At 31.0% G+C, this 23,889-nt stretch overlaps 1 protein-coding gene and 2 long non-coding RNA genes across 3 annotated transcripts; 1 reads left to right on the top strand and 2 right to left on the bottom strand.

The window, feature by feature from the left end:
- Nucleotides 1–11,281: 11,281 nt before the first annotated feature.
- Nucleotides 11,282–16,670, bottom strand: LOC126843990 (major facilitator superfamily domain-containing protein 12-like). The gene is made up of 10 exons (XM_050581825.1): nt 16,655–16,670; nt 14,802–15,080; nt 13,064–13,277; nt 12,883–12,997; nt 12,596–12,811; nt 12,397–12,534; nt 12,220–12,331; nt 11,981–12,131; nt 11,767–11,900; nt 11,282–11,373 (listed from the first exon to the last, which is right to left on the bottom strand). Exons 1-10 carry the CDS (start codon nt 16,668–16,670, stop codon nt 11,282–11,284), a joined length of 1,467 nt encoding a protein of 488 aa, XP_050437782.1.
- Nucleotides 16,671–17,667: 997 nt separating this feature from the next.
- Nucleotides 17,668–20,143, bottom strand: LOC126843989 (uncharacterized). Its single transcript, XR_007686512.1, has 4 exons — nt 19,938–20,143; nt 19,473–19,817; nt 18,978–19,407; nt 17,668–18,230 (listed from the first exon to the last, which is right to left on the bottom strand). It is a non-coding gene; the product is annotated as an uncharacterized LOC126843989 (long non-coding RNA).
- A 198-nt stretch (nt 20,144–20,341) lies between these two features.
- LOC126843991 (uncharacterized) lies at nt 20,342–22,023 on the top strand. Its single transcript, XR_007686513.1, has 4 exons — nt 20,342–20,467; nt 20,576–20,681; nt 21,158–21,314; nt 21,897–22,023. It is a non-coding gene; the product is annotated as an uncharacterized LOC126843991 (long non-coding RNA).
- The last annotated feature ends 1,866 nt before the right edge of the window (nt 22,024–23,889 follow it).

Below are 23,889 nucleotides of genomic sequence, written 5' to 3'. Positions count from 1 at the left end.
GCATTACAATAGTCCAATGAAATGTTGATTACAAAGAATTAACTGCATAAACATAATAATTGTTATTTATTAGAAAAACTGAAGAAATATTCCTACTTAGACCTATATGTCATACTTAGTGAATACATGGCATTCGTCATTTGTAATGAGCACATCGTTCACTAATCAAGTGTTCTCGCCCAAATTGAATTATGGACTATAAATGATAAGTACAAAAATTATGTGTACGTGCTCCCTAAGAAATTGGATGAAGAAGTAGCTGCATTGTATCTAGAACATTTGGGTGTGACCAAACTTACTGAAGAGCAGGCCAACTATCTTGGAATCCCCGCTGAAGGACCTTACAAACCAGAAAACTATAGATATTAATAGTTGAATTACTGTTAGTCTTTTTATTTTTATTTTATAAAATTACAGTGTTTTTTTCTTCATTAAATTTACTAATACTATCATCGAAAGTAGTTTTATGATTTTTAACATGGAACTATGAATGTTTGTTGCTCTGTCAGTTTCCAGTACAGGGCTCACTATAGCATAGCCAAATTCTGCATTGTCTGTGCCGTCTCTGGGTATCCAAAATGCTCCACTTTGGCCCCATGAAGTATTGCCAAATGAGTTCAATGCTATCCAATAATCTTTACTCTTCCAAGTGCCCCAGCCTATAAGTTTCACGGCATGGTCGCCTTCGAATGCACCATACTTATGAACGTATATTCCTGCAAATGGAACATGAAAAATAGTTTTTCTTTGACAAAAACTGATGTCCAATAAAACAATGTTGTGTATCAATTGTAAAATGATGTTTTGAATTACAAAAACTTAAAAAAATAATATTTGAAGAATTATTTAAGTGCATTTTGAACTAAACTCTATTTAGTTAATTTATATGAGTACTGAAAATAATTAATTATTTATAGTAAGTGCCATTTTATTTTTTTTATAAAATTGATGAAATTCAAAAGTATACCTATCGTTAGATAATTATTTAGAAATTATAATCTCCTGCACCTATTGAATAAAACTTGTTAAATTAAATACAAGTTTAGAGAAAGTAAGTCATTTCGAAAAACTAAATCGGTAAACAGTTATATATCCAACCTTTAGATGAAAACCGGTGGATATGATATAAGAAACAGTTAACATAGCTAATTATGGGCATTTGGCAGCTACGTTTTTTTGACACATAAGTAGTAATTAACGGAATCGGGACTGTGATAAAAATGCATTTATTAAGGCGCATTGTATAGGCAATTGTTCTTTAAAATCCTAAAATTTGTATGCATATTATAAATTAACACTGGAAAGAGAAATCCATTTTTATATTTAATTTTTGTTTAAAATATTCTGTAACGCATACAGGCTCAATTATTGTACAAAAACACATGTTTACATTTCCAACAGTCCAAGCTCCATTTATATCCGATGACGTGTCGACTACTTTTTATTTTTATTTGTTTTCGTTGTAGAATAGTTTTTGTGAAAAATTTGTTTTCTAAAATATTGGAAAATAATAAAGACGATACGTCAAACGGAAATGATGAGAAATTCAAAATTTTTTTCAGAATTTAAATTGAGAAAAATGGGAATTTGGCATAATGGAAATGCCAAAGGTCTATTTACGCCCAATTTAATCACAATCGTGAGACCCGATGGGTATAAAAAATTTTATTCATACAATTTGATTACAAAAAAAATTATTAAGAGATTTTTGATTTTTCGCTCCGCTAACTAAAAATATCCTAGGTTTGCAGGCTACATTCTAGGAGGAGATCACAGGTTTAAAGTAAAGTCGGTTTAAAACGGCTCTAGAAGCCATGTCACGGGTCCGGCGTAATAAAAAAAGGACCACGAAGGGCACGTACTGCTATATTGGGGAAATATGCAAATTTCAACTAGCCAACACTTTTGTACTAACAGAGTCCGCCTAATTCTGACTTCAGATTCATAATAAGCGTAAAAAACTATAGTATGGCAAAAAAAATGGGTGTCTGGTAAAGTATATTTATACTTTAAAAATGATAAGTGCAAAATAACTGCTTTTCAATCATTTTAAAACTGGCAATTATTGTTTACCTTCTTTATAGAACCTAAAATCTTGATAAAGATGCATGGATACTTGAAGTGGCCCAGAATTCATTAGGGATTCCATTATACCGAATTGGTCTACTCTAGGCCATAGTTCGTAACCACCAACTGAAAAAAAATAAGCATCGCAAAATTTACCTCATCAGAAATTAAAAAAAATAGCTGGTAGTTATAAAATACATTTCTTGTAGTTCATTACTCGTTGCCATTTTTCGTTGAGTTCCATCCGCACATGTTGGAGGGCATTCTGGTAAAGCTGAATTGACGGTACTCCATTCACCGCCATAACCAGAGTACCCGTAACGACCAGGACGCGCCGGTGGTAACTTATATGGAAAACAGCTCTATAGATACGTTCAAAAAATTATATTAATAAACGTAAAATACATTGTTAGCATTAAAACGTCATTTATTGACTATTGTTCATTATTTATGGATTAAAAAAAAAATACAATTTTAATAAATTTCTTGTTGTAGAGAATTATATCCTATCTTCGGCTCCCTTCGAGAAGTCAAACGATAAAATTACTCTACTTAAATGGATTTCAATTTACTATTATTATTTTTTTATTATAACGAAATGTTGTATTCACAATTATTACGACTATTATATACAGGGTGGTAATTTTATCGTGAACCACTCAATATCTCATAGGGTTTAATAAGAAATTAATTTTTTTAGAGTTTAAAAGTTAGGACAGGAGGACAATTGCGGTTGGTATAGTTTAGATAATTTTATAGGTAATATGCTTTGACAGTACTTTTTTATCTCCATAAACGCTGCCTGTAACTAGGCCGTTGTGCATCACCCAATCCCAAGCTTTTAGTATAATACCTCCGTTGCAACCGCAACATTCTCTGCAACAGCTCAACAGGTGTTGTGCCGACAGCATTTGCTGTGTTTTTCCTTGAGAGCTGATACAAATTCGATCACTGATAACTGACGAAACTGCTACGGCCTATATAAGTGCATTGCATATAATAATTTATAAAAACTAAACGTTTAAAACACCCAATGAAGACAATGTTTTAAACCGAAGGACTGCCGAAAGAGAACTCGTCATGAAACCACCTTGTGGCGGCAGTACTCTGGTCCTACAAGGCCTGTTAAGCAGCTCGCTTAAGCTATCTACATGATAATCAATGATGTTATTTACCCAACCGCCTCTACATTGCCCCTGATTGACTACTTTATATACACCGCGACATCGTCCACCGAATTGTTCTCTGACATCAAAGAACTGAGGGAACGCAGCCACATATAATTTTTTCATCGGGTTCGGTTTTATCACAGACACGACACGCTTATACATCTCATCTTTAGAACAGTTTGTATTTGTATTGCAACTGGTATTCTTCTCGAGATACACCTTGAACAATTACACGCGTTAACTGTTATTTTCCTAAATATTTTTACTATTAACATGTAATGAAATTACTTTCAGCTTCTTAGTTTTTACCTTTTGTCTGGACGTTATAACATCAACATGTGGTGGTGTTGTCTCGAACTCAAATGATCTTTGAACAAATGATAGCAGCAAAATTGTACATATACGGTAAATACGAAGCATAATAATTTCAATAAGGTTAATATTGAAATTTAATTTAAAGTTCAACAAATGAGGCGTAATAAATACAAATTTTTGTCTAATTAATAAACAAAATTGTTTACATAACTTATTGTATTTATTTCGATGGTAACGATAATAATAACTACACCTATGTATTATGAACAGATATCCCCGAGTATTGGATAGTTTATACGAATTGCGCCCAACCCTCAAATTTGTGTTGTTAAATAATTTATTATAGTCACTCATACTTGCTTCACGTGTGCAATATTAGAAACAATATTTTTTAACAATTAGCTACGTTATGTCAGCTAGCTAGGTATGTTAAAATAGCCGACTAAAAGATCAAACTTAGGTACCTATTCTCACCGCGTTTTCGTCGGTGATGCCCGAATCGGACTGCGGATTATCGTTTATAGTTTATACCACTGCGACACATAATCAAAGAACTCGCGAAATCATTAACCTCAGGAAAGTAGACAAGATCAAATAAATTATGAGCGGGCACGAGATTATCGGTAATTACATTATCGTAAAAAAAAATACCATTGCAAAATGATATCAAAAACTCTCTTGATGCACCAAAACTTAGTCATACTTGTTATGAAAAGTTCACTACGAGAATTGGTATATTCAATTCATATGAAACATATTGTAGCTAAATTTACATTTGATCCTAAACATCTGGTATCAAGCCTATGATGAATACTACAATAGAAAAATATCGGTTCTCCTACAAGGAATTACACGGGTTAACCCTTGGACTAACACGTGGACTGCATACTAGCTGAAATAATATGTTGACACGTGCTACAATATGTGTCAATGAGACCACTAAACATGTCTATTTAGGAGTCATCAACTCATTAATTAGTCTTTAGGAATCTGATTCTTAAAAACGTTTATACGAACACTTATTAAGGGAACTCATATTAATTAAATTTGTACAAAAAAACATCTTTCATTGGTTTGATCTTCCGTTGCAGAGCCGTACCGAGCCATTTTTTATCCTGAGGCAGAACTTTAGCAATGCGCCCCCTGGGTGGTGGGGTGACACACTCCCAGTTTTTATTATTTTTCAATAAAATAATAAGATTAGGAAACTCGGTAAATTTTTTATTAGGTTTCGAGCAAAACAAGAAATAATATTTTTAGCCACAGGTTTATAATTCTCAACCTTACATTATAGTAAACAAATCAATCAAAAATTACAAATTTATAAGGTATTTCAAAATAACAATTAATAATAATAAAAAATAAAATAAAATAATTATTATTTATAAAGATATTTTCCTTGCTTTTGTGTCGGCAAATTTGTCAATAACTTCTTCATAATCCAATTTATTAGCGATTTCTGTTTCAATTGAAAGTATGACCATGTTTGATAATCTCTCCTGAACCATTGTAGATCTTAAGTAAGTTTTTATCAATTTAAGTTTGCTGAAACTCCTTTCACATGAAGCTGTTGTAACGGGCATTGAGAGAAAGATCCTTATAGCAATTTCAATATTTGGATACGATTCTTTAAGCTTATAATCGTGAATCATTTGTAATAAATCCAAAAACGTTACTGATTCAATACTTGGCAAAATTGATAAAGCTGCATGTTTAAAATCTTTAATTTCTTCAACTATTTCCGCAGTATTTATATCTTCATTATATTTAAGTCCTAGATCAGCAGCTGCTTTTTGCAAATCGTGTGAACTCATATTGGTTAATGAATGACCGGAAAGAAATTCAAAATCGTTTGAAATTTCCATAATTTTTTCATACCGCCATTTCATCTGAGTAAGAAGAATATCTATTGAGTCTATAATGGTAATTCGGAAATTTTGTTCTGCAGAAATATTTATCACATCATCATCTGTTTCATAAAGTTCTAATCTTTTTTTTTTTTTGTTCTTGATTCCTTAAAAGTTGCTGATATTTGTAACTCTTCTGCAACTTTTGTAGCATTTGTAAAATTGTCTTCCATAGTTGTGTCGCGAATTTCCTGCAAAGAATTTTTAAGCCCAAATAACAAATTGGAAGCTTTTTCCAACGATAAGCTTTTGTTTTGTAAAGCTTGATTAACACGATCTATACTACTTAAAATTTGATTCCAAATATTAAGTAAACAGAGAAAGTCAAAATTGATCAATTTAAGTAAATTTTTAGCTGTTGATTTTGTTTCCAAATTAAGTTCTGAGTCAGAAATATTTTGTAGTACCTTAAATACTTTAAATAATAAATCTTTTATTTGTGAGTTCATCGCCTTAACAGCTTGTGCTTTTGAAGCCCATCTAGTATCTGAATGACCTTTCAATGAAATTGTTAATGTGTCCATTAAAATTTTCCATCGAGTAGTTGATTTGACAAAAAACGTATAAATTTTCTGAATCACATCGAAAAAAAATTGTACCTTAACATTAGCTGATGCTGCATGTACGCCACTTAAGTTAAGGCAGTGAGCAGCGCATGGAATGAATGTGGCTAAATTGTTTTTATTTAATATGACTGCCTGAACGCCATGGTATTTTCCTGACATGTTAGCTGCATTGTCATACCCCTGTCCCCGTACATTTTGTACATCAAGTTCATCAGCTTTTAATTTTGATAATATTTCCATAGCCAACCCGTCTCCAGTTTTTTCCTCTGTGTTTATAAAATCTATAAAACTTTCTTCAACTGTAATTTTTCCATTGTGAATATCAACATAACGAATCACTTCAGCCATTTGTTCATTATGTGACACGTCGGGAGTGCAGTCAAACAACAAAGAAAAATATTTTGCTTTTTTTATTTTAGATAATATTTTATTTCGAACTCTTTGTCCCAACAAACAGATAAATTCATTTTGTATTTTTGGAGATAGGTAACTGATAGCTCCCTTGTTATGATTTACAAGATGTTGTTTTAGAATATTATCATATTTACTAAGTAATTCTATTAAATTCAGAAAAATACCAGAATGTTTAGTTCCTACTGTTGTGCTCGATCCTCTAAATGCTAAATTATTTTTTGTGCAAAATAAAATTGCATCTAAAATTATGCGAAGTATATGACGCCATCGATCTTTTTCTAGCAAAATCGCCTGTTGTAATTTATCGTCAATGCATTGAGAGTTTTTCAACCTATTTTCAAGAGATTTCCATTGTAAGAAATGACTTCTATGATCAGCCGATTTCTCGTGATCTAAAATACGATTAATATTTTTCCAATCCGAAAAACCCTCGTTTGTACATGCAATACTTGCTGTTTTTGAGGTATTTGATTTAAATAAACAGCATGGAAAACAAAATACTGCTTTACTATTTTTAGAATAAATCAACCAATTTCTATCTATAACTTCATTGTTTGATAAAGTTTTTTTAAACCAATAAGGGGAAAATCGACGACCATCGTCTGACACAGATTCACTAAAATCAGCATCTTTTCCTTGATCAGGTTCTTGCGTTACAAGGTAAATTCTAACACTATCCGTAATTGGGGGCCAAGAAGGTGGGTCGTTAGAATTTATAAGTTGAAAAATAGTTTCAAGACTAGTTGAAGAAGATGTAGGTTCATGAATATTGGGTGAAATATCATGAATTATTTCACTTGATTTTATAGTAACAGAATTAACACAAGTTTCAATTTCTTTACTTACTAATATTGGCGTATTTTGAAATGAGTCATTTGAATCACCGGAATTTTCTTCTGAAATAAAGATTAATGATTATTAATACTATTTATTTCTGAATAGATCACGGTTTTGCGAACGTACAATCGTTTAAATAATTATAAATACGAACTGCATCTTTTGGTACTACTTTGAAGAAAATCGGAGCAGTTTTAATACCTTAACTTTTGATTAGAAAAAAAACTAACCTTTATTTTCTTGATATTCTTCCAAGTTTGACACTATTCCAACCGATTTTTTATCTGAACCAAAACCTCTAGAAAACCAGTCTTTCATTTTTTTTGACAGTTGTACGTCTTCATTTGCTTTTTTTTTTCTTAATACTTCGATTCTCTGCTCCACTTCGTTTCTTTTTATTATTCATTATTCTTTTTAATATTATTATTTTTTAATAGTAAAAGTATCTGTATAGTTTAAAAATACATTATTTTAGTATAAATAATTTATAATAAGTACTAAGTACATACCTGTTTCTTGTACGAAAAAAAATAGAAAGTTACACACTTGCCTTAACGAGTGATCAGCAAATACTAAGTCAAATTATTAAAATAGTAATAATTACACAACATTTGTTCACTATTTATAAACTGATGTATCGTACGTATATCAACTGATATAATGTAGATATTAAGCATGTACGTCGATCGATTCGTCGATTAAACGGAAAATAAAGATAATATAATATAATATACTACTAATAACAAAATATATAACTAATAATAAATACTAATAATGGTATACTATTCTTATCGGCGATCAACGTCGTCGTAATTTCGAGGAAAAAATAAATATACAATCTAAAAATAAACTACCCGTCGACAAAGGCATTGAACGTATTAAAAATATAATATGTAATATGTTTACGGATTAGTGCGTAGTAATGAAAAATATTATATTGTCAATAATATTTTTTCTTAAGTCAATCATTTAATATTTTTGCGCCCCCCATCATCAAGCGCCCAAGGCAAGCGCCTCGCTCGCCTCACCCTAGTTAGCTCTGTTCCGTTGGGTCTAATAATTCAATTTCCTCTTGCGTTAAATGCCTGCCATCAATTTTAGTACTTGCTCAAACGCACTTGCAATTGCTGAATATCTTGAACATTGGTCAAAGCTATCAAAATATTTTTGCAATTTGGTAATAAGCAAATTTTGGACACATTTTGAGAATTAATACTTACACTACAATGGATCGTGCATTTGTTTGCCTCGACTTATTACCTACTCTTACTGACTAATATGCTATTAACTTATTAATTGATAATAATATTACCGGTGAATGCTTAATTTTGCAAATGTAAAAATATTTAAGAATATGGTATGAATTATATTTTTAATAATATTAAAACGTATACCTAACAAGGATCTAAATAAGTTAGACTCGAATGAATACAATGCAGTTGAGACCGATGGACGAAGATATTTTTGTACACGCGTATTATTGTCAATTTGTGACGATAAGACGCAACGTCTCAACTTCCCAGTCGTGGTCAATTATTTATCTATTTTTAAATATTATTTGAACACAACAGAATTATTAATTATGTAAATATATATAGTTATCAATCAACCTTATCAACCTCTTACCTCAGTGTTATCATGACAGACTGTACAGACCACAGTCGCTACTCACTGGTTATATTATAATAATTTATAGTTATTAGTTACCAGTTACGGCTCAGTGGACAGCTTATTGTCGAACTACAAAATATTACAATCATCACCGATGATTGTTATTTGTTGATAATTATTAAGTTTTGATTTTTAAAATTTTTAATTTTAAATGTCTTCAAAAAGAATGAAATTAGGTATCGCTGAATACAAAAAGAAAAGCAAAGGAAAATTTTTTAAAATTGGAACAGTTGAACCGAAAAATGCCAAAAATACAAACTTTTTTTTGCGCCACCAATGGTAAGTACTTTAAAAATAATTTATTATTAATCAGTTTTACAATTTAGCTATATATATAATATATCTCAAAATTCACGTCGTACTATTATTTACTATACTTAAAATACCACTTAGAAATAAATATTGCTGGACTAACACTTAGTGTGTGTAAAATAGTCTAAGGCTTAAATAGATAGTGAATGTGGGATGTTTAAATGCAGTATGCACATATACATAATATACACATTTTTATTATACGATTATTATATACGAGTATAATTTATAAACTATTATTATTAAGAGGACGCCACACCACTCATTTATTAAGGAGTAAGATATAGGCAATTTTTTTCAAAATCTTAACTTATAGTTTATACGCGTTTTACATGTTTTACGCGCCGGAAAAAGTGGTGTGACGCCTTCTTATTATTAACTAGCTACTATTATTTTTTATAAAGTGCTCTTATTACTTGGGTATATATTTTGAGCATTCAATTTCCGAGTATATACTTCTTTACTTATTCAATAAGTTAATCATTTTGTTTTAGTTAATTATTGATAACCAATCACGGTATGATTCTAACAAAACGCCAGATGAAATTGAACCAATAAAAAATGATGAAGTATGCTGTATGTATTTATTATTTAATATATATGTATACATATATATTAATACTCATGTATCTATTGAATTTAGTTAGTTATTGACGGCCATCTTGAATTGACGTTGAAAAAAAATCATCTCAGTTAAGTATTTTGAAATCTTTAATTGACACAAAATTACATAATACATTTCCAAATATTGAGATAGCTTTGAGAATTTTCTGTTCATTTGCATGTTCAAATGCGTCAGGAGAACGTTCTTTTTCTGTACTAAAGAGGGTGAAAACCTATTTAAGATCTTCATTGGCAAACGAAAAATTGTCAGCACTATCTGTTTTATGTATTGAAAAATAATATTTTAGAAGAGATTGATTGGGAAAACATCATTCATATTTTTGCTACAAAAAAAGTAATCAGAAAAAAAGTTATTTAAAACCAATTTTAATTTTATGGTTTATATTTGTTATTGTCTTATAATCTTTATTATATATATATATATATATATCTATCTGTATATTTATCTTACTGCTGTAAATTTAGTACATTAGACATTATGTTCACAAATTAAAAAAGTTTTCATTTTTATTAGTATACATATACTATAATAATTTCCAAAATTTACTCATAAACTATTATGGTATTCAGAGAATAAATATGTAAATTTAAAAATATACAATATACCTTTTTAAGTTTTCACTAAAATATCCACAATTTTATATTCTAAGCTAAGGAATTTGATTAACTACTTTTTATTTTTATTAATGATCATCTTCACCTTCTTACGGCACTGACTGCGGTGTAATAGCGCACTATTACCTGCAAATACTAGTCTGAGTACTATACTAAAATCCTAACTCTATTAAAACCTTATAAGTACTAAATATTGTCACAATATAAAGTTGTGTAAATATAGTACAATTTAGAAAAAGAAACTTACCTAATCTAACCTAAACTACCGTTATTTATTCATCTTACTCTACAATAATTCTAGGAAAGGAGTAAAATTTGAGTAGAATTTGTTTTCTTAATTGTATTAAGTTCGACAAAAATAACAAAAAAATCGTACTGGAATGTGGAAACAGAAGATTAAATACAACAACGACAGGACATAAAAAAGATAGATAGATGAGCTAAATTAAGACCTCCTGTTAACTATTGTAGTCCAAACACCAGTAAAAAGTGTCGAGCATTGGAGAGGAGACTGTGCAAAACAATGATAATTGCCTTGTTGGCTTGCAAAGCTGAAAACGAAGAATAATTATTTTACCTTAGGTCACTATAAATTATTATCTAACGCTAAACTAATCATTTAAACCATATTATATAAAATGTATTAACATAAACAATGCAATTATACATTTATTGTGCAGGTAAACAATATTAAGAATTTTTTTAATAACAACATAATTATTGTTTTTCTTCATGGCACTAATAATATGAATTGTTTAAAACAGTATTCAACATAAGCGTATAACTAAACATATTGTTGGTTACAAGGTGATTGTGTTTCTAAGTTGGAATTTTCGCTCTCTTCTGCTTGTCCATTTTTCTGGTCTTGATTTTCAACTGTGTTTTGACAATATGTGAAAAAATTAATATTTCTTAGTGTAAATAGAATAGACAATTGTTTTTATAAATTATAAATTCAATTTAAAAAAAAAGCTAGTGCAGTGGGGTAAGGACATAGTGGGGATAGGGAGGTCACAGGTCTTAACTGAAGAGTAGTGGTAAGTGAGTAAGTAAGAGTGGTCAAGTATTCTCACAGAAAAAAATATAAATATCGATAAAAGCGTTGTATTTGATGACAATTGTGTGCTTGAAAATAAATGTTTAGTATTAGGATCGATACGATTACGCGTCGAAGATAAATGACAACTTGAGCAATATATTGTCAGGGTCAAATAATTTTTTTGTTTTAACTCTCAATATAGGTTAGGTATCTTATTTAATTTCGGTTACCTGAACTCGGACGGCCTGATGTTACTTCACCATAGTTAGGCAAGGTAACAACTGCAACGAATGCCAAGCAAGCTGGTATGGTCCAGCTATATATCATGACATCTCGATAGTATGCTGGACATGTATCACAACGCCTAATGCGTGGCATTTTGTTTCGATTATTATTATTATTTCAACATAAAATTATTTACAACTAACGATAGTTACTACTCACAAGTATTGTACGACCATCACTATAACGCCACAGCTCACCTTGTCCGAGAAACTCATTAGTCCAAATATAAACGCACCTCGATGACTTCGACTACCAATAAAATCCGTAGTAAACCCTTGGCTAGTAACCAATAGCACTGAGCTGGCTACGCCTAAAATATGATCGACGACAGACATTTTTCGCTAATTTTACACGTTTTTAAAATAAAAAATATAGATACTGTGACTCGTTAGAATTACCAATAGTTATAGTTACAATGTAAACATCATAATGGGTGTATTCAAAACCATTTCCCACGTAACACCAAAGCGCGCAACAAAGAGCCAAAATAACTCCAAACGAGTAAGTATACTAGAAAAATTAAACGCAATACGACTAATTTATTTTGTATTTTTTTTTTTTATGCGAAAGCTTACTTTTCTACCTAGTCTCACGTTCATTCTCCTATTAAGCAGAGACATACAAAAACTACTGAAGAACATGGTCAGTAATAGGAGAGGTATTTTTTCTGCCTCTAATTTTAGGTAATCTATTAAATACATCGGAAGAAACACCTGTTGACAAATAATATTAATTAGAACAAATTTAACAGAGGTCACGAGGGGGTGAACTCACCAAAGTCATGTTGACTATAACCCTGGAACACATGTATAAAACGGTGGTTTGATATAGAGTGACATTTTTAAATACAGAAAAAAATTGATCATCGACTATTTCAGGGGCAGAAGACGCCAATTTTTTTTTGTCACGGGTCGTGTTCGGTTCACGTACTCCAATGTGAAAAAACAGGGTGGTCATGACACCAAAAAATAGAATCGCCATTACAATCATCTGCGAGTTTGGGATTGAGACATAATAAATATTTTAATTTCTAAAATAGGTACGTTTCATTTTCTACCGACTTGAAAATCTTTCATTTCGGAAGGACCAATTTGGCAATTCGATTTTTGATTAGATCTTAGCACAACCCACGTGACAACATACACTAAAATGTTCGAGAAAACGGTGAAAGTGTATCTGTAAAAGTAAGCGTTAAAACAGTTGAAACAAATTTAAACATCATATTATTAATGTTGTGCTCGCCTTATGGACAACAAAGCTGTTCTCTCGTCCCTCAGTGGCGTGAGATCGGACACCAATGCCATATGTGAATTTTCTATCGCGGCCCATCCAATTTGAAAGATTACAATGTAAAAACAATAGTATAAACACATTTGAACCTCCGACACATTCGAATCTACAGGAAACGCTGGAGGCGAGAACGCAAACGGCAAACTGATATTCACCAGTAAACTGCCTATAATAATAATTGTACAACTCGAACTTTACACATTTTTATATCTCATTCGTAAAATATAGGGCGTCTCAAAAAGAACGCCGGATTTAAATCTGCTATGAATTAAATTTATTTCTCTTAAAAAAAACATAACAAATATATCATTTTCTTCAGGAGAAGTTTAGGTTTAACAGCGAAAAACAATATCGGGCATACGACCACCCCCCCCCTTGCTAGCCCTACAGGCGATTATTCTTTCCATAAAATTTACCATCACTCGATCATCACACATTGCCCCATCAAGTTCGTTGAGGACACGACGAATTTCTTGCTTAAGTTCCAAGACATTTCGGACAACCAAGAAATTCGTTGTGTCCTCAACGAACTTGATGGGGCAATGTGTGATCGAGTGATGGTAAATTTTTTGAAAAGAATAATCACCTGTAGGGCTATCAAGGGGGGGGGTCATATGCCCGATATTGTTTTTCGCTGTTAAACCTAAACTTCTCCTGAAGAGAATGATATATTTGTTATGTTTTTTTAAGAGAAATACATTTAATTCATAGCAGATTTAAATCCGGCGTTCTTTTTGAGACACCATTTTTTTTTAAATATTAGTACAAACTATTTATTTCTACAATTATAAGTTAATACATGTATGAATTGATGCTAAAAATTAATGTGTACAAACTGGACGATATTTACAAAGACAAGCAACGTAAAAAACAATTATTTACAGCAATTACAAGGCAAAGCCGGACTCAACAATGAAGAGAAGGACGGATTTGATGATGGGAATGACTGAGGAATTGAGAATGGAATAAGTGTCAAAATGGTTGATATTATAGAAGGATAGGGTGGTGAAGAGAGGAGTACGAAGTTGAGACAAAGCAAGACACCATAGCAGATGGGGGAAGTCGCAAGGAAATTTATCTTCGTGACGTGGACAGAATGGGGAATCGTTAAGGGAGAGTTTAAAAGCAGATTGTGACCGGATCGTAAGCGGGAAAAGGAGATTATTTCTCTCCTAGACAAAGGGAGGAAATAAAACCACGGGAGTTTGTTGGGCGCGGAAGTGATGGTTTTATAAAATTGGGCGTAATTAGGGAAAGAATTCTTCCATAGTGAGGACCAGGAGACATGCAGGGCCTTGCGTATGGGAGGAACGAAATCGGTCCATTGTACATAGGTGGAGGGATCTGGGGTCAGGAAACAGGCAGCTCTGGCGAGGGAGTCTGCCCTTTGGTTGCCCGAGATGCCAACGTGGCCAGGAATCCATACAAACTCAACAACGACGTGAGAAGTGTGTAAGGAATATAAAAGTTGTTTTATCTGAAGGATATAAGGGGGAGCTTGGAAGAGAAAGGAAGAGATTTAAGTGAAGTGAGACAAGAAGGGGAGTCGGTGGCGATGAGAACGTTGCTAAGGGAAGAAGATTTAACGTATTTCTGACCTTTGATAATGGCTATGCGTTCTGTAGTGAAGGAATGAATGAGACACCCTTTATTAATATATTTTTGATCGCCAGGATAATAATATGATTACCAAACAGGTGCCACGTCTTTCGTCGTCCGTATCGATCGATCCAACTCAAATTTACTTTGTCCGACAGCACACCGATAGCAGCTGTTGCAACGGCGTCGGTTATCTGCCCCACAAATATCACAATTCCAGTGTTAATGCTGGACAACTGTACGACATAATGGTAGTAAACCATCGCGTAGGTGAACCACATCGATGCAACCATGTCGTTGAGTACATGTCCGACACCGTATGTCATGAATGAAATCCACTCGACAAATCCGGACACCTTACCGTTGTTACCTGCTGTACAGTTTAGTAATAAGTGTATTGGATCAGCCTACTATTTTTTTTACAAATAAACCGTCTACCGCAAGAAGGGATACAACTCCATTGACACCTATCTTGGGAAAAGTAAATCAAAATTGTCCTAAATTTGTATACAGGGTGATTCATTAAGGACAAGACACTCGTTTTCTCGGAATATATTAATATTTTGAACAATATTTTTTTCCAAGATTTTTCGGTACACTTTGGTACTATATTTTTCAATATTTTGAAAATTTTTATCACCAATCCTTGAAGGCCAAAACGGGGGATTTTAGTTTTTTTTAAATGGCAACATATGTTTTTAATTACATAAATTTGAAGACAAAAAATAAAAAAATAATTTTAGCGTTTGAATTTTGAATTTTGATTTATTTGTTCATTTGTTATGACTTTATAAAGATTTGATTTTTTGACTGTATTTCTTAATATTTTCATCGTTACTACAAAGACGAGTAGTTTTATTACACGCATAAAAATAATTTGATACAGTGGGTTTGTAAAACCAACCTGTGTACCTGTGTTGGAATAGGTAATCTGTAGATAAGAACCGTTTGTATATCATTATTTCAGTCTTTTATACCAGTGACTTTTTTTGTTAGAGTGTTATCGCCAAATGGACAATGTGAACATAAATATGAACTTTATGTGATACCGGTTTTGGAAAACCGAAAAAAACATGATAATTATTAAGAGAAAATGTAGTATCTTAACAAAGTCAGATCCTTAATGAATCACCCTGTATAGTGTATAAAGTGCATAAGTGCACAAGTCTTATTATGCACTTATACACTACAGCCTACTAACTGTAGCCTATTAAAACTGCATACAACAATAGAATACAACAAATACTTCAAACAAGTACGCTGTCAAGTGCCCCACAGATTTGTATCGAATCATATCGTCAAAGGGTTTATTAAACAGATTTAAAAGTTTAAACCACAATAGTCTACTTCACTATGCTGGCTGGCCTAACTGCATGTATATTTTTACTATTCAAAGGTTCGAATCGATGGTTATTTTCGATGCAACTTTTGACACAGCTATTACTTTAGTATAGTAAAACGTTTATTTAAAATAATAATTTGTTTATTTAACTTACGAATAGGTAACTAATTTGGATTTCCAAAATTCGGATAATCCAATCACCGATAGTGACCAAATAGATGTTAGACTATACTCATACAGTGTTACCTTACCTACTTATAAGTTAGCCATTATAAAGTTCGTTAGTATTATGCTAAATTTATTATGGCGATATTACAAATAGTACATAAGTTGTATAAGTGATATGTAAGTGATTTATCAATAATTATTAATCACTAATATCAAAAATAATACACATAAGTCATATAAAAACAAAAATTACAAGAGTTTCCTCTAGAAACGTGCATTTGAAGCTTCACGCCTCTAACGAAAACTTAGTTTAACTCATATATATATATATATATATATATATAATATTTTAAGAAAAATTAAATATACCTAACTCTGTTAGTACTACTGATAAAATGCTACTTTATGAATTAGATATGTCAAAACTTGCTTACTAGTCACGATTACCATATCATTGCAATGTCCACTAGCGGCTGCTAATGAACTCATTGGAAAATATTTTGCTGTAAAATAATTTCTACTTAATCAGCTACTAATAACTACTCCGACATGTTGTACTATTAATCGCCAAGCTTTAATTTTATTGTGAAATAGATAATAATTGTTTTCATACTTAAATAATTTACATAAAATTAAAATATATATATATTTATATACAGTAATAGTAGTTGCTAATCAGTTGTTTAGAGAATAACAAAATTAAATTATTAAAACACAGTAGTTTATTGTTATGTTTTTGAATATTAGCCAGTTATTTATCAATTTTCTTTGGGTAATTTTTTTATTCATATCATTTGAATGACCCTTATTTATACGCAATACGTAATTTGGTACATAGACACTAGTCGATAGTCCGGTGAACAATTAATTCCGTCCTATTCTGCATAAATAGGTATATTTTATGAAATATATTATTTTCTTTTAGATTCCTTTCAATTAAACTATGGACACTATCCACCTCCATTTGGGTATGACCCATAATCAATTATTTCTGTTTTATATCTACTTTATGTTTAATTGAATACTTTAATAATCCATTAGAAAGAATAACATTCCTGTTTTGGTTCATACATATTCCAACAGTTAGATTCTGTTGCACTAATAGTGGTTGTATTGCATTATCTGCACATCCACCCCATACTATTAGTCCATATTGCATAATAGACTTGTACAATGGTCAATGACTCATAACAGTACGCATAACATCTAATGGCAGAATTTTATTTAGTTTACAAAATTTAAATATAATTGATCTCAGGCGCATTGTCAAGTTTTCAATATGTAGGGGAGACCTGGGTAAGTTGACGAATCTAAGGTTCAATGTAATTTTAAAATACAAGACCTTAATATAAATCCGTAAATTGTACACACATAGATAGAGGAACTTTTCAAGACTGTTCTAAAATAAAAGTTTAGCTTAATTATTTTTTTAAACAGGTTAAAAAAATTATTTAAAAAGGGTTTTTTTTCTCATTTAACACAATATATGAATTCCGCACATAACACAATGCATATTAAACAATTATCGTTAAGGAAAGACACTCAGAAGTATCACCCGGTAATAAATAATTAACAATGGTTTTCTTATTTTTGCCTTATTAAACTATTAGTACAACATAATCTGCTTACACTTTACTGTTTTGTCATGATAATAACTGCTATAATATAGTTAAAACTTAAAAGTGTAAATTAATTGTCTGTTAATTGTTAATTATTAATTCACTATCAGCAATACAAATTCATTATCATCAATACTGTGGCGGACACAGATATCGTATCGCCAACACGTATAAAAATCGACACAGCAGAATATTTTATTTTATTTATCGGTTCTTTATATAAAAGATTATCAAACAATACACGTGTCGTGAATATTTCAACTAAGTAACAGTTGTTTTTGCCCTTTTTTACTGCTCTATACATTTTCTTTAATAGTTGGTCCAGCTTCCGTAGGTATTACAACAGCAGCCCAGCCAGGTCCGCCAGCGCCCGGATCTCCAGCTTCTGGACCTACATACATATAATTTATAATTAATATATAATAATAATATAATTATTAGCAAAGTCGAATCGACTACGGTTTTTTATTTTACAAAAATTAACAATTAACAAAATATTATAAAACCGGTATGAGAGTAAGAAAATACAAAAAGCGACGGTGTTCGACGGCTTCGTACTGGTCCCCGTGTAAAAACCAAAACATTTATTTGAAAAACAAAATTTGGATTTTATCATATTATATAACCTTGTTTTTGGAGTATTTATACATCATTGGTAAAACAAATAATGAAGTTATGATTTGTTTAAATGCCCTTAAGGACAAAAAATGATGTTAGGAAATTATCAGTTATGGCTCTCAAGTACAGAATTGTTTTTTTAAGTTAAGTGTTTGGATATTTTGCAGAAGGACTACCAGCAATATTATGGGCAAATACTTTTTTAATATTATTTGAAAAATGTATTAATTAGGAGATTAATACAAACCTCTATATTTCTAATTGATCTACAGAAGTGACAACTTCTTTTTAATTTTAACTTTTTCTTTTATACATATATATTAACAATCTATATAGTGAGTACAATAAGTAAATGCTATAAATGTTATAAACATGATATTAAACAATTATCGTTAAGGGTAGGTTAGGTTAGGTTAGGTGACCGATCCAATTGTCCTACCATTGCCGGCGTAAGGAGGGGTGTTTAATAAAATTAAAAATTCTTTCGTGGTCTTTAGCATAAAGCTGTTAGAACCCTTACTTCAATTGCAGTATTTGTGTTCTCCGGTTTACCGTGTGCGTATAGTACCCGCCTGTCATACCGATATATGGGCCTTGGGGTGGATTTTGCAACTAATATTTGATACAAGCTTTCGACCTTTCAACGCGAGCTTTTCTAAAAACAAAATGAACAAAGATTAACGACAGCCAATTTTAACGGTTAGGTTATAATAACAGTCGATTTCCACAACACCACAGAGGTACGACGAATGAAGCGTTTTTTTTCAAGTGGTTTCCCCGAGAGGCCTATTCCACCTAACCCAAATAAGGGTTTAAAATTTTTTTTTTTAAAACATTATTCTCGCTCTAATGCCGCTAGTTGGTCGTGAGTTAACACTGCCATTTCTGCAAGGAGATGTACTCGGGCCTCGCAACGGGCTGGCAAAACCCTGTCATAGAACCGATCTGACCTAAAAAAAACCAAAAATTAAAAAACTACCGACAATACATATGTAGCAAAAAAAAACTAAAATACATTCAACGGTTTATGTGAGGCGGCCTGGATAACAAGAGCAGGTAAAACTTCAACGTAGTTTTCTATTAACTCCGCTAAAACCTCATAAACAATTATAAATTTCTATTAAACAGACACAGTAGGATTCCTATAGGTATCAGTGTGGCTTCCCAAAATGCCTGTGCACATTTAGAGGTGAAATCACGCCGATGTCTGTTAATCGGAGGTACGTCCGATCGCCTTTAGTGTACCGTGCATCCTTGTGAGACGACATTGACTAAAGGCTGTCTCCTACGACTTCGGGTACCCCATCCCACAATCAAGACCAATGACTGTGCCAGCCAGCATAAGCCAACTAATCGCGGCCTAAAACAAAGATATACAAACGTTAATATGAACTATCTATAAAAATATGAGAAAATTCATTATTATAAATGTAAAGAAGTATTGTAGTTTAATAGTTTAGTAGTAAATATTGTAACTTACGAATATTTGTGGTGTTTAAGTAGAGAGGCGAATTTGGAATTAACACAAATCGCGTAGACGAGAACTGGAGCTGGAAATTTTATGAACATGATCTTTAAAAGCAACATAGACCGGCAACTTGCCAATGACAAGGACTACAATTATTGTCAACACAGGTGTCAAGAGTAAGTTTACCATAAACAAACGGCGGATAGCAAAATATGCCGAAATGTGTTATCATTTTTATCATACTGTTATTGACAAGTCTTATCTTGGTCATGATAATTTTACCGTGGTCACCCCGGTATACCTTAATATACCGCATAATACCACAGATTATCTAATCTGTGATTATACTGTTATCAAATTTGTTATCTAGACTTGTCGAATGACCATGTGCGCGACATGTTGTCATACATTTTAAAATTTAACAAAATTTTTATAATAAATATTAAATATTTTTATATTAAATTTGTTATAACTACCTTTTTAAAATCCAATTAGTTATAGCTACCTTTCCAACAAAATGGATCAATCAGTGCCAATAATCGGTAACATTGTTTTTTCCAATACTTATGTATTTTGTCTCAACAATTTAAATTGGAACAACCTATATACTTTTTTATGTTGTTACTTAATTTGTATTGATTCGTTTTCAGCAAGTAAAAACACCCACCAAAGCCATCCAGTGGATGACCGCTATGGTGGTGATGTTGGCAAACCGGATTCGCCTGAAGTTCGAATGTAACCACGGCAAACTATCATGTAAGTTTTTCACACATACTTGCTTGTACTGATGGCCATTTAAATAAAAAAGTATCAGGACGGATATCCTGGTATAACTGTTAGTATCCAATAATTCTTGTAAATATTTTTTCCTCGATAAAACTAATAATAGTAGTATAACAATACTTTTTCGAAAATTGTTTTTTTTTTAAACGTACGTTTAAAAAAATAATATAGCAGAGAAAACTTTTTTGACATTGGCATCATTGACAATGTAACTGTAAGTATTATTATAATGTAAATTATAATAATACTCGTAGGTATATCAGAGGTAATTAAGAGAATGATGTAATGAACTTCTATTTATATTATTAGTTAGTAGTTCAATTTTAGTTTGTAAGTAAAGTATGACATTTTTAAATTGGTTACGCTTGACAATTTAGTTATTTCTTGTTTTTAATTATTAGCTTAAAGTAAAAATACCAAAAATGTACAAAATTGTGTGTTTTTTTTAGATCGAAACAAATAGATCAAGAAAGCAATGTCCATATTGCCTAATAGCATGGACAGAAGGTCAATTTACTATCAAAACCATTCCTTGTAGTCTTAATGTGAAGAAAAAAAAATAAGAAACCACCAAAAGCGGTATCACTTCAGCGATTGTTTAAAATGGTATTTTTTTTAAAAATAAATATAATTTTAATTAAAAGGACGCTACATACTCGTTAATTTAACACCAAAAAATGGTTTTTTAGACAGTATGTGTGGATGGTGTTTACAGTAACCGTGTGAAGTTCTTACGATGAACAGAAAAGAACTTAATCTATGTCATAGCGTTTTTAGTTATTTGTTAACTTAAACACAATCAAAATGATTCATTCGTAATGGTTCATTTTTTGCCTTTTATTATCTTCATTTATAAACAAATAATAATATATAAAAATAAAAACGCTACGGTATACATTGAGAAAATTTGGTTAATTTACTATTAATACTGCTCAAAGCAGTTTTGATTTGAAATACATTTTATTTTATCCTATTGAAATGACTGTGATAGTCTCACAAAAAAAATATGGGTATCAGTAAAGAATCCTTAATACTGTATTAATCAATATACATATTATTACATGCTCTAAATGAAGATTTTTCGAAAAATTGCTTATACATTACTCCTCAGAAATGGGCAGTGTAGCGTCCTCTTAAGTATTCAATATTCTACTTTTTTAATTTTAATTATTAATGCGCATTTTTTAGGTAGCCAAATGTACGGTTTGTCATAATACGTCAAATTTAGTTTTCAATAAATATAAGTTACCTTAAAAAAAAGAGGGTGTTCCAGAATAACAAAAAAGAAGAAGTAAATCTTGACAACAAAAAGAAGAAAAAAAAAGGAAGAAAAAACCGTATGCTGGTTTTTAAATCCGTTAGTTTTTAAAATAGTATATTATATTATTAAAAAAAAAAAGATAATTTACATTTGATTTCTTTTTTTTTTTAAATACCCTATATAAGGGTATTTTAGATTGATATTAAATTACTATTGTATCAATATTTTTATTAATACTACAAATCTAGAGTGTTTTCCTTACCTAGTCTATTTGGACAAATGATAAAACAGTAATTATTTCTTCCGGTTAGTGTCAATAGAGAACTGTTCAACCATCATCTTTGACTCATGTTAAAACTGAAAGATATATTACTTATAAATAAGTTAAAAGTTGAAATGTTAATTATTAAAATAATAGGTAGAGATTAAAGGGATAGGTAAATGTGTTTATTACAAAAAAATAACACTATACCTGTTACCACATTTTAACGCTATCAATCGGCACCGTATCGGCTGAATAAACAGCGATTCCAATTATACACAATAAGACTGCTATATATAAATACCCAAGGAAGAATAGAATATTTAGGTGCTAAATTACCATTAATGGAATGAAATAACTAAAAGTTTTCCATGAAATATTTTATTAAATGTAATATGGACATTTCACTTACCTGGAAAACTCATATGACCTAATAAATTCAAATTTAAAGACCAGCCAAAAATTAACAAAACTCTCACAGCACAGATGAATCTTGAGTATCAAGTATAATACTTGTTAATTACTAAATTTGTATTAAACACTAGCTGTGTTAACCGGCAATATTATTATTACCATTGTTAATTATAGTAAATACACTGACGTAAAAAAATTCAACCAAGAAATAACGTTTTCCATTTTTACCCTTTAGGGGTTGAATTTTTGTAAATCCTTTCTTAGTAATTCCTGTCGGTTTAAAAATAATAACTTCTTACAGAATCTTGTCTGGGAGCTCAACGACGAAACATTCACAAAACGCTTATTTCAAAAGTTGTATTCAGAAATTAAATAAATATTTTTGAATTCGGTTTTTAAAGAAAAGTTATTTTATTGTTTTAACTTTGATAAATTCTGAAATATAAAATGTGTTGCAACATTAATAGTTGTGCATAAATTATAACAGAAATTGTTAAATAATATAGAAAAATGTTTTCAAGGTGTCAAACATTTTTAATTTTAAAATATGTACTTTATTTGACTGTATTTTAAGAGGGCGTCGCACCGGTGATTTTCAGTGGTAAAAACATGTTTAAGCAGACTGAAACTATCTTGCTTAATTTTGGTTATTGAGTAGAAGCACCAATTATAAAATTAAAAGAGAACAATATTCCGGAGGGCAAGACGGTGCGTTTTAAAAAAAAAATCATTTTTTTAAAAATTTACAGTCATTTAAAATGTTAAAATAGCCGTTATTTCTAAACTATGTATTGAGCGCGTTATACTTGGAATAATGATAAAAAGGCACCGTCTTGCTTTCCGGAATATTGTTTTCTTTTAATTTTATAATGGGTGCTTTTACTCTAAATCCAAAATTAAGCAACTTATTTTCAGTCTGCTTAAACATGTAGAGATGAAAAAACATTTTTAAATCGCTTTCAAGGATGCTGTGGTAGTCCAAAAAATAAATTAACTACCAAAATACAGTCCTAGTTATTGAACTAATAATTACACATCACAGTTGAACCTTTAAATAAAGGTTTTGTAAAAAATTGCCTATACTTTACTCCTTAAAAATGATCGGTGCGACGCCCTCTTAATATGAACACAGGTGCCACGGCTGTAAAATAGGCAATTGTATGTGCTCTCCGTGTAGCCTATCCTAAAACGCCTTTAATAAACAAAAAAAGAACCAAAGGATGTAATTTTTGTTAGGTTGAAGT

Source organism: Adelges cooleyi, unplaced genomic scaffold, assembly GCF_023614345.1.
Source record: "Adelges cooleyi isolate 19-005CV unplaced genomic scaffold, UGA_ACOO_1.1 ACOO_flye_CR_arks_rails_tigmint_CR_PRNA_581, whole genome shotgun sequence".
Taxonomy (NCBI): domain Eukaryota; kingdom Metazoa; phylum Arthropoda; class Insecta; order Hemiptera; family Adelgidae; genus Adelges; species Adelges cooleyi.
Note: the sequence above shows the minus strand (reverse complement) of the source record. Positions and strands in the feature narration are given on the sequence as shown.

What these genes read in the sequence shown, in the direction of transcription:
- LOC126843990 (XM_050581825.1), bottom strand. An exon ending in TTATAGTCAACATGACTTTG is followed by an intron (nt 12,535 to 12,595) that starts GTGAGTTCACCC and finishes ATTTGTCAACAG; the next exon opens with GTGTTTCTTCCGATGTATTT. An exon ending in GTGATGGTCGTACAATACTT is followed by an intron (nt 11,901 to 11,980) that starts GTGAGTAGTAAC and finishes GCCACGCATTAG; the next exon opens with GCGTTGTGATACATGTCCAG.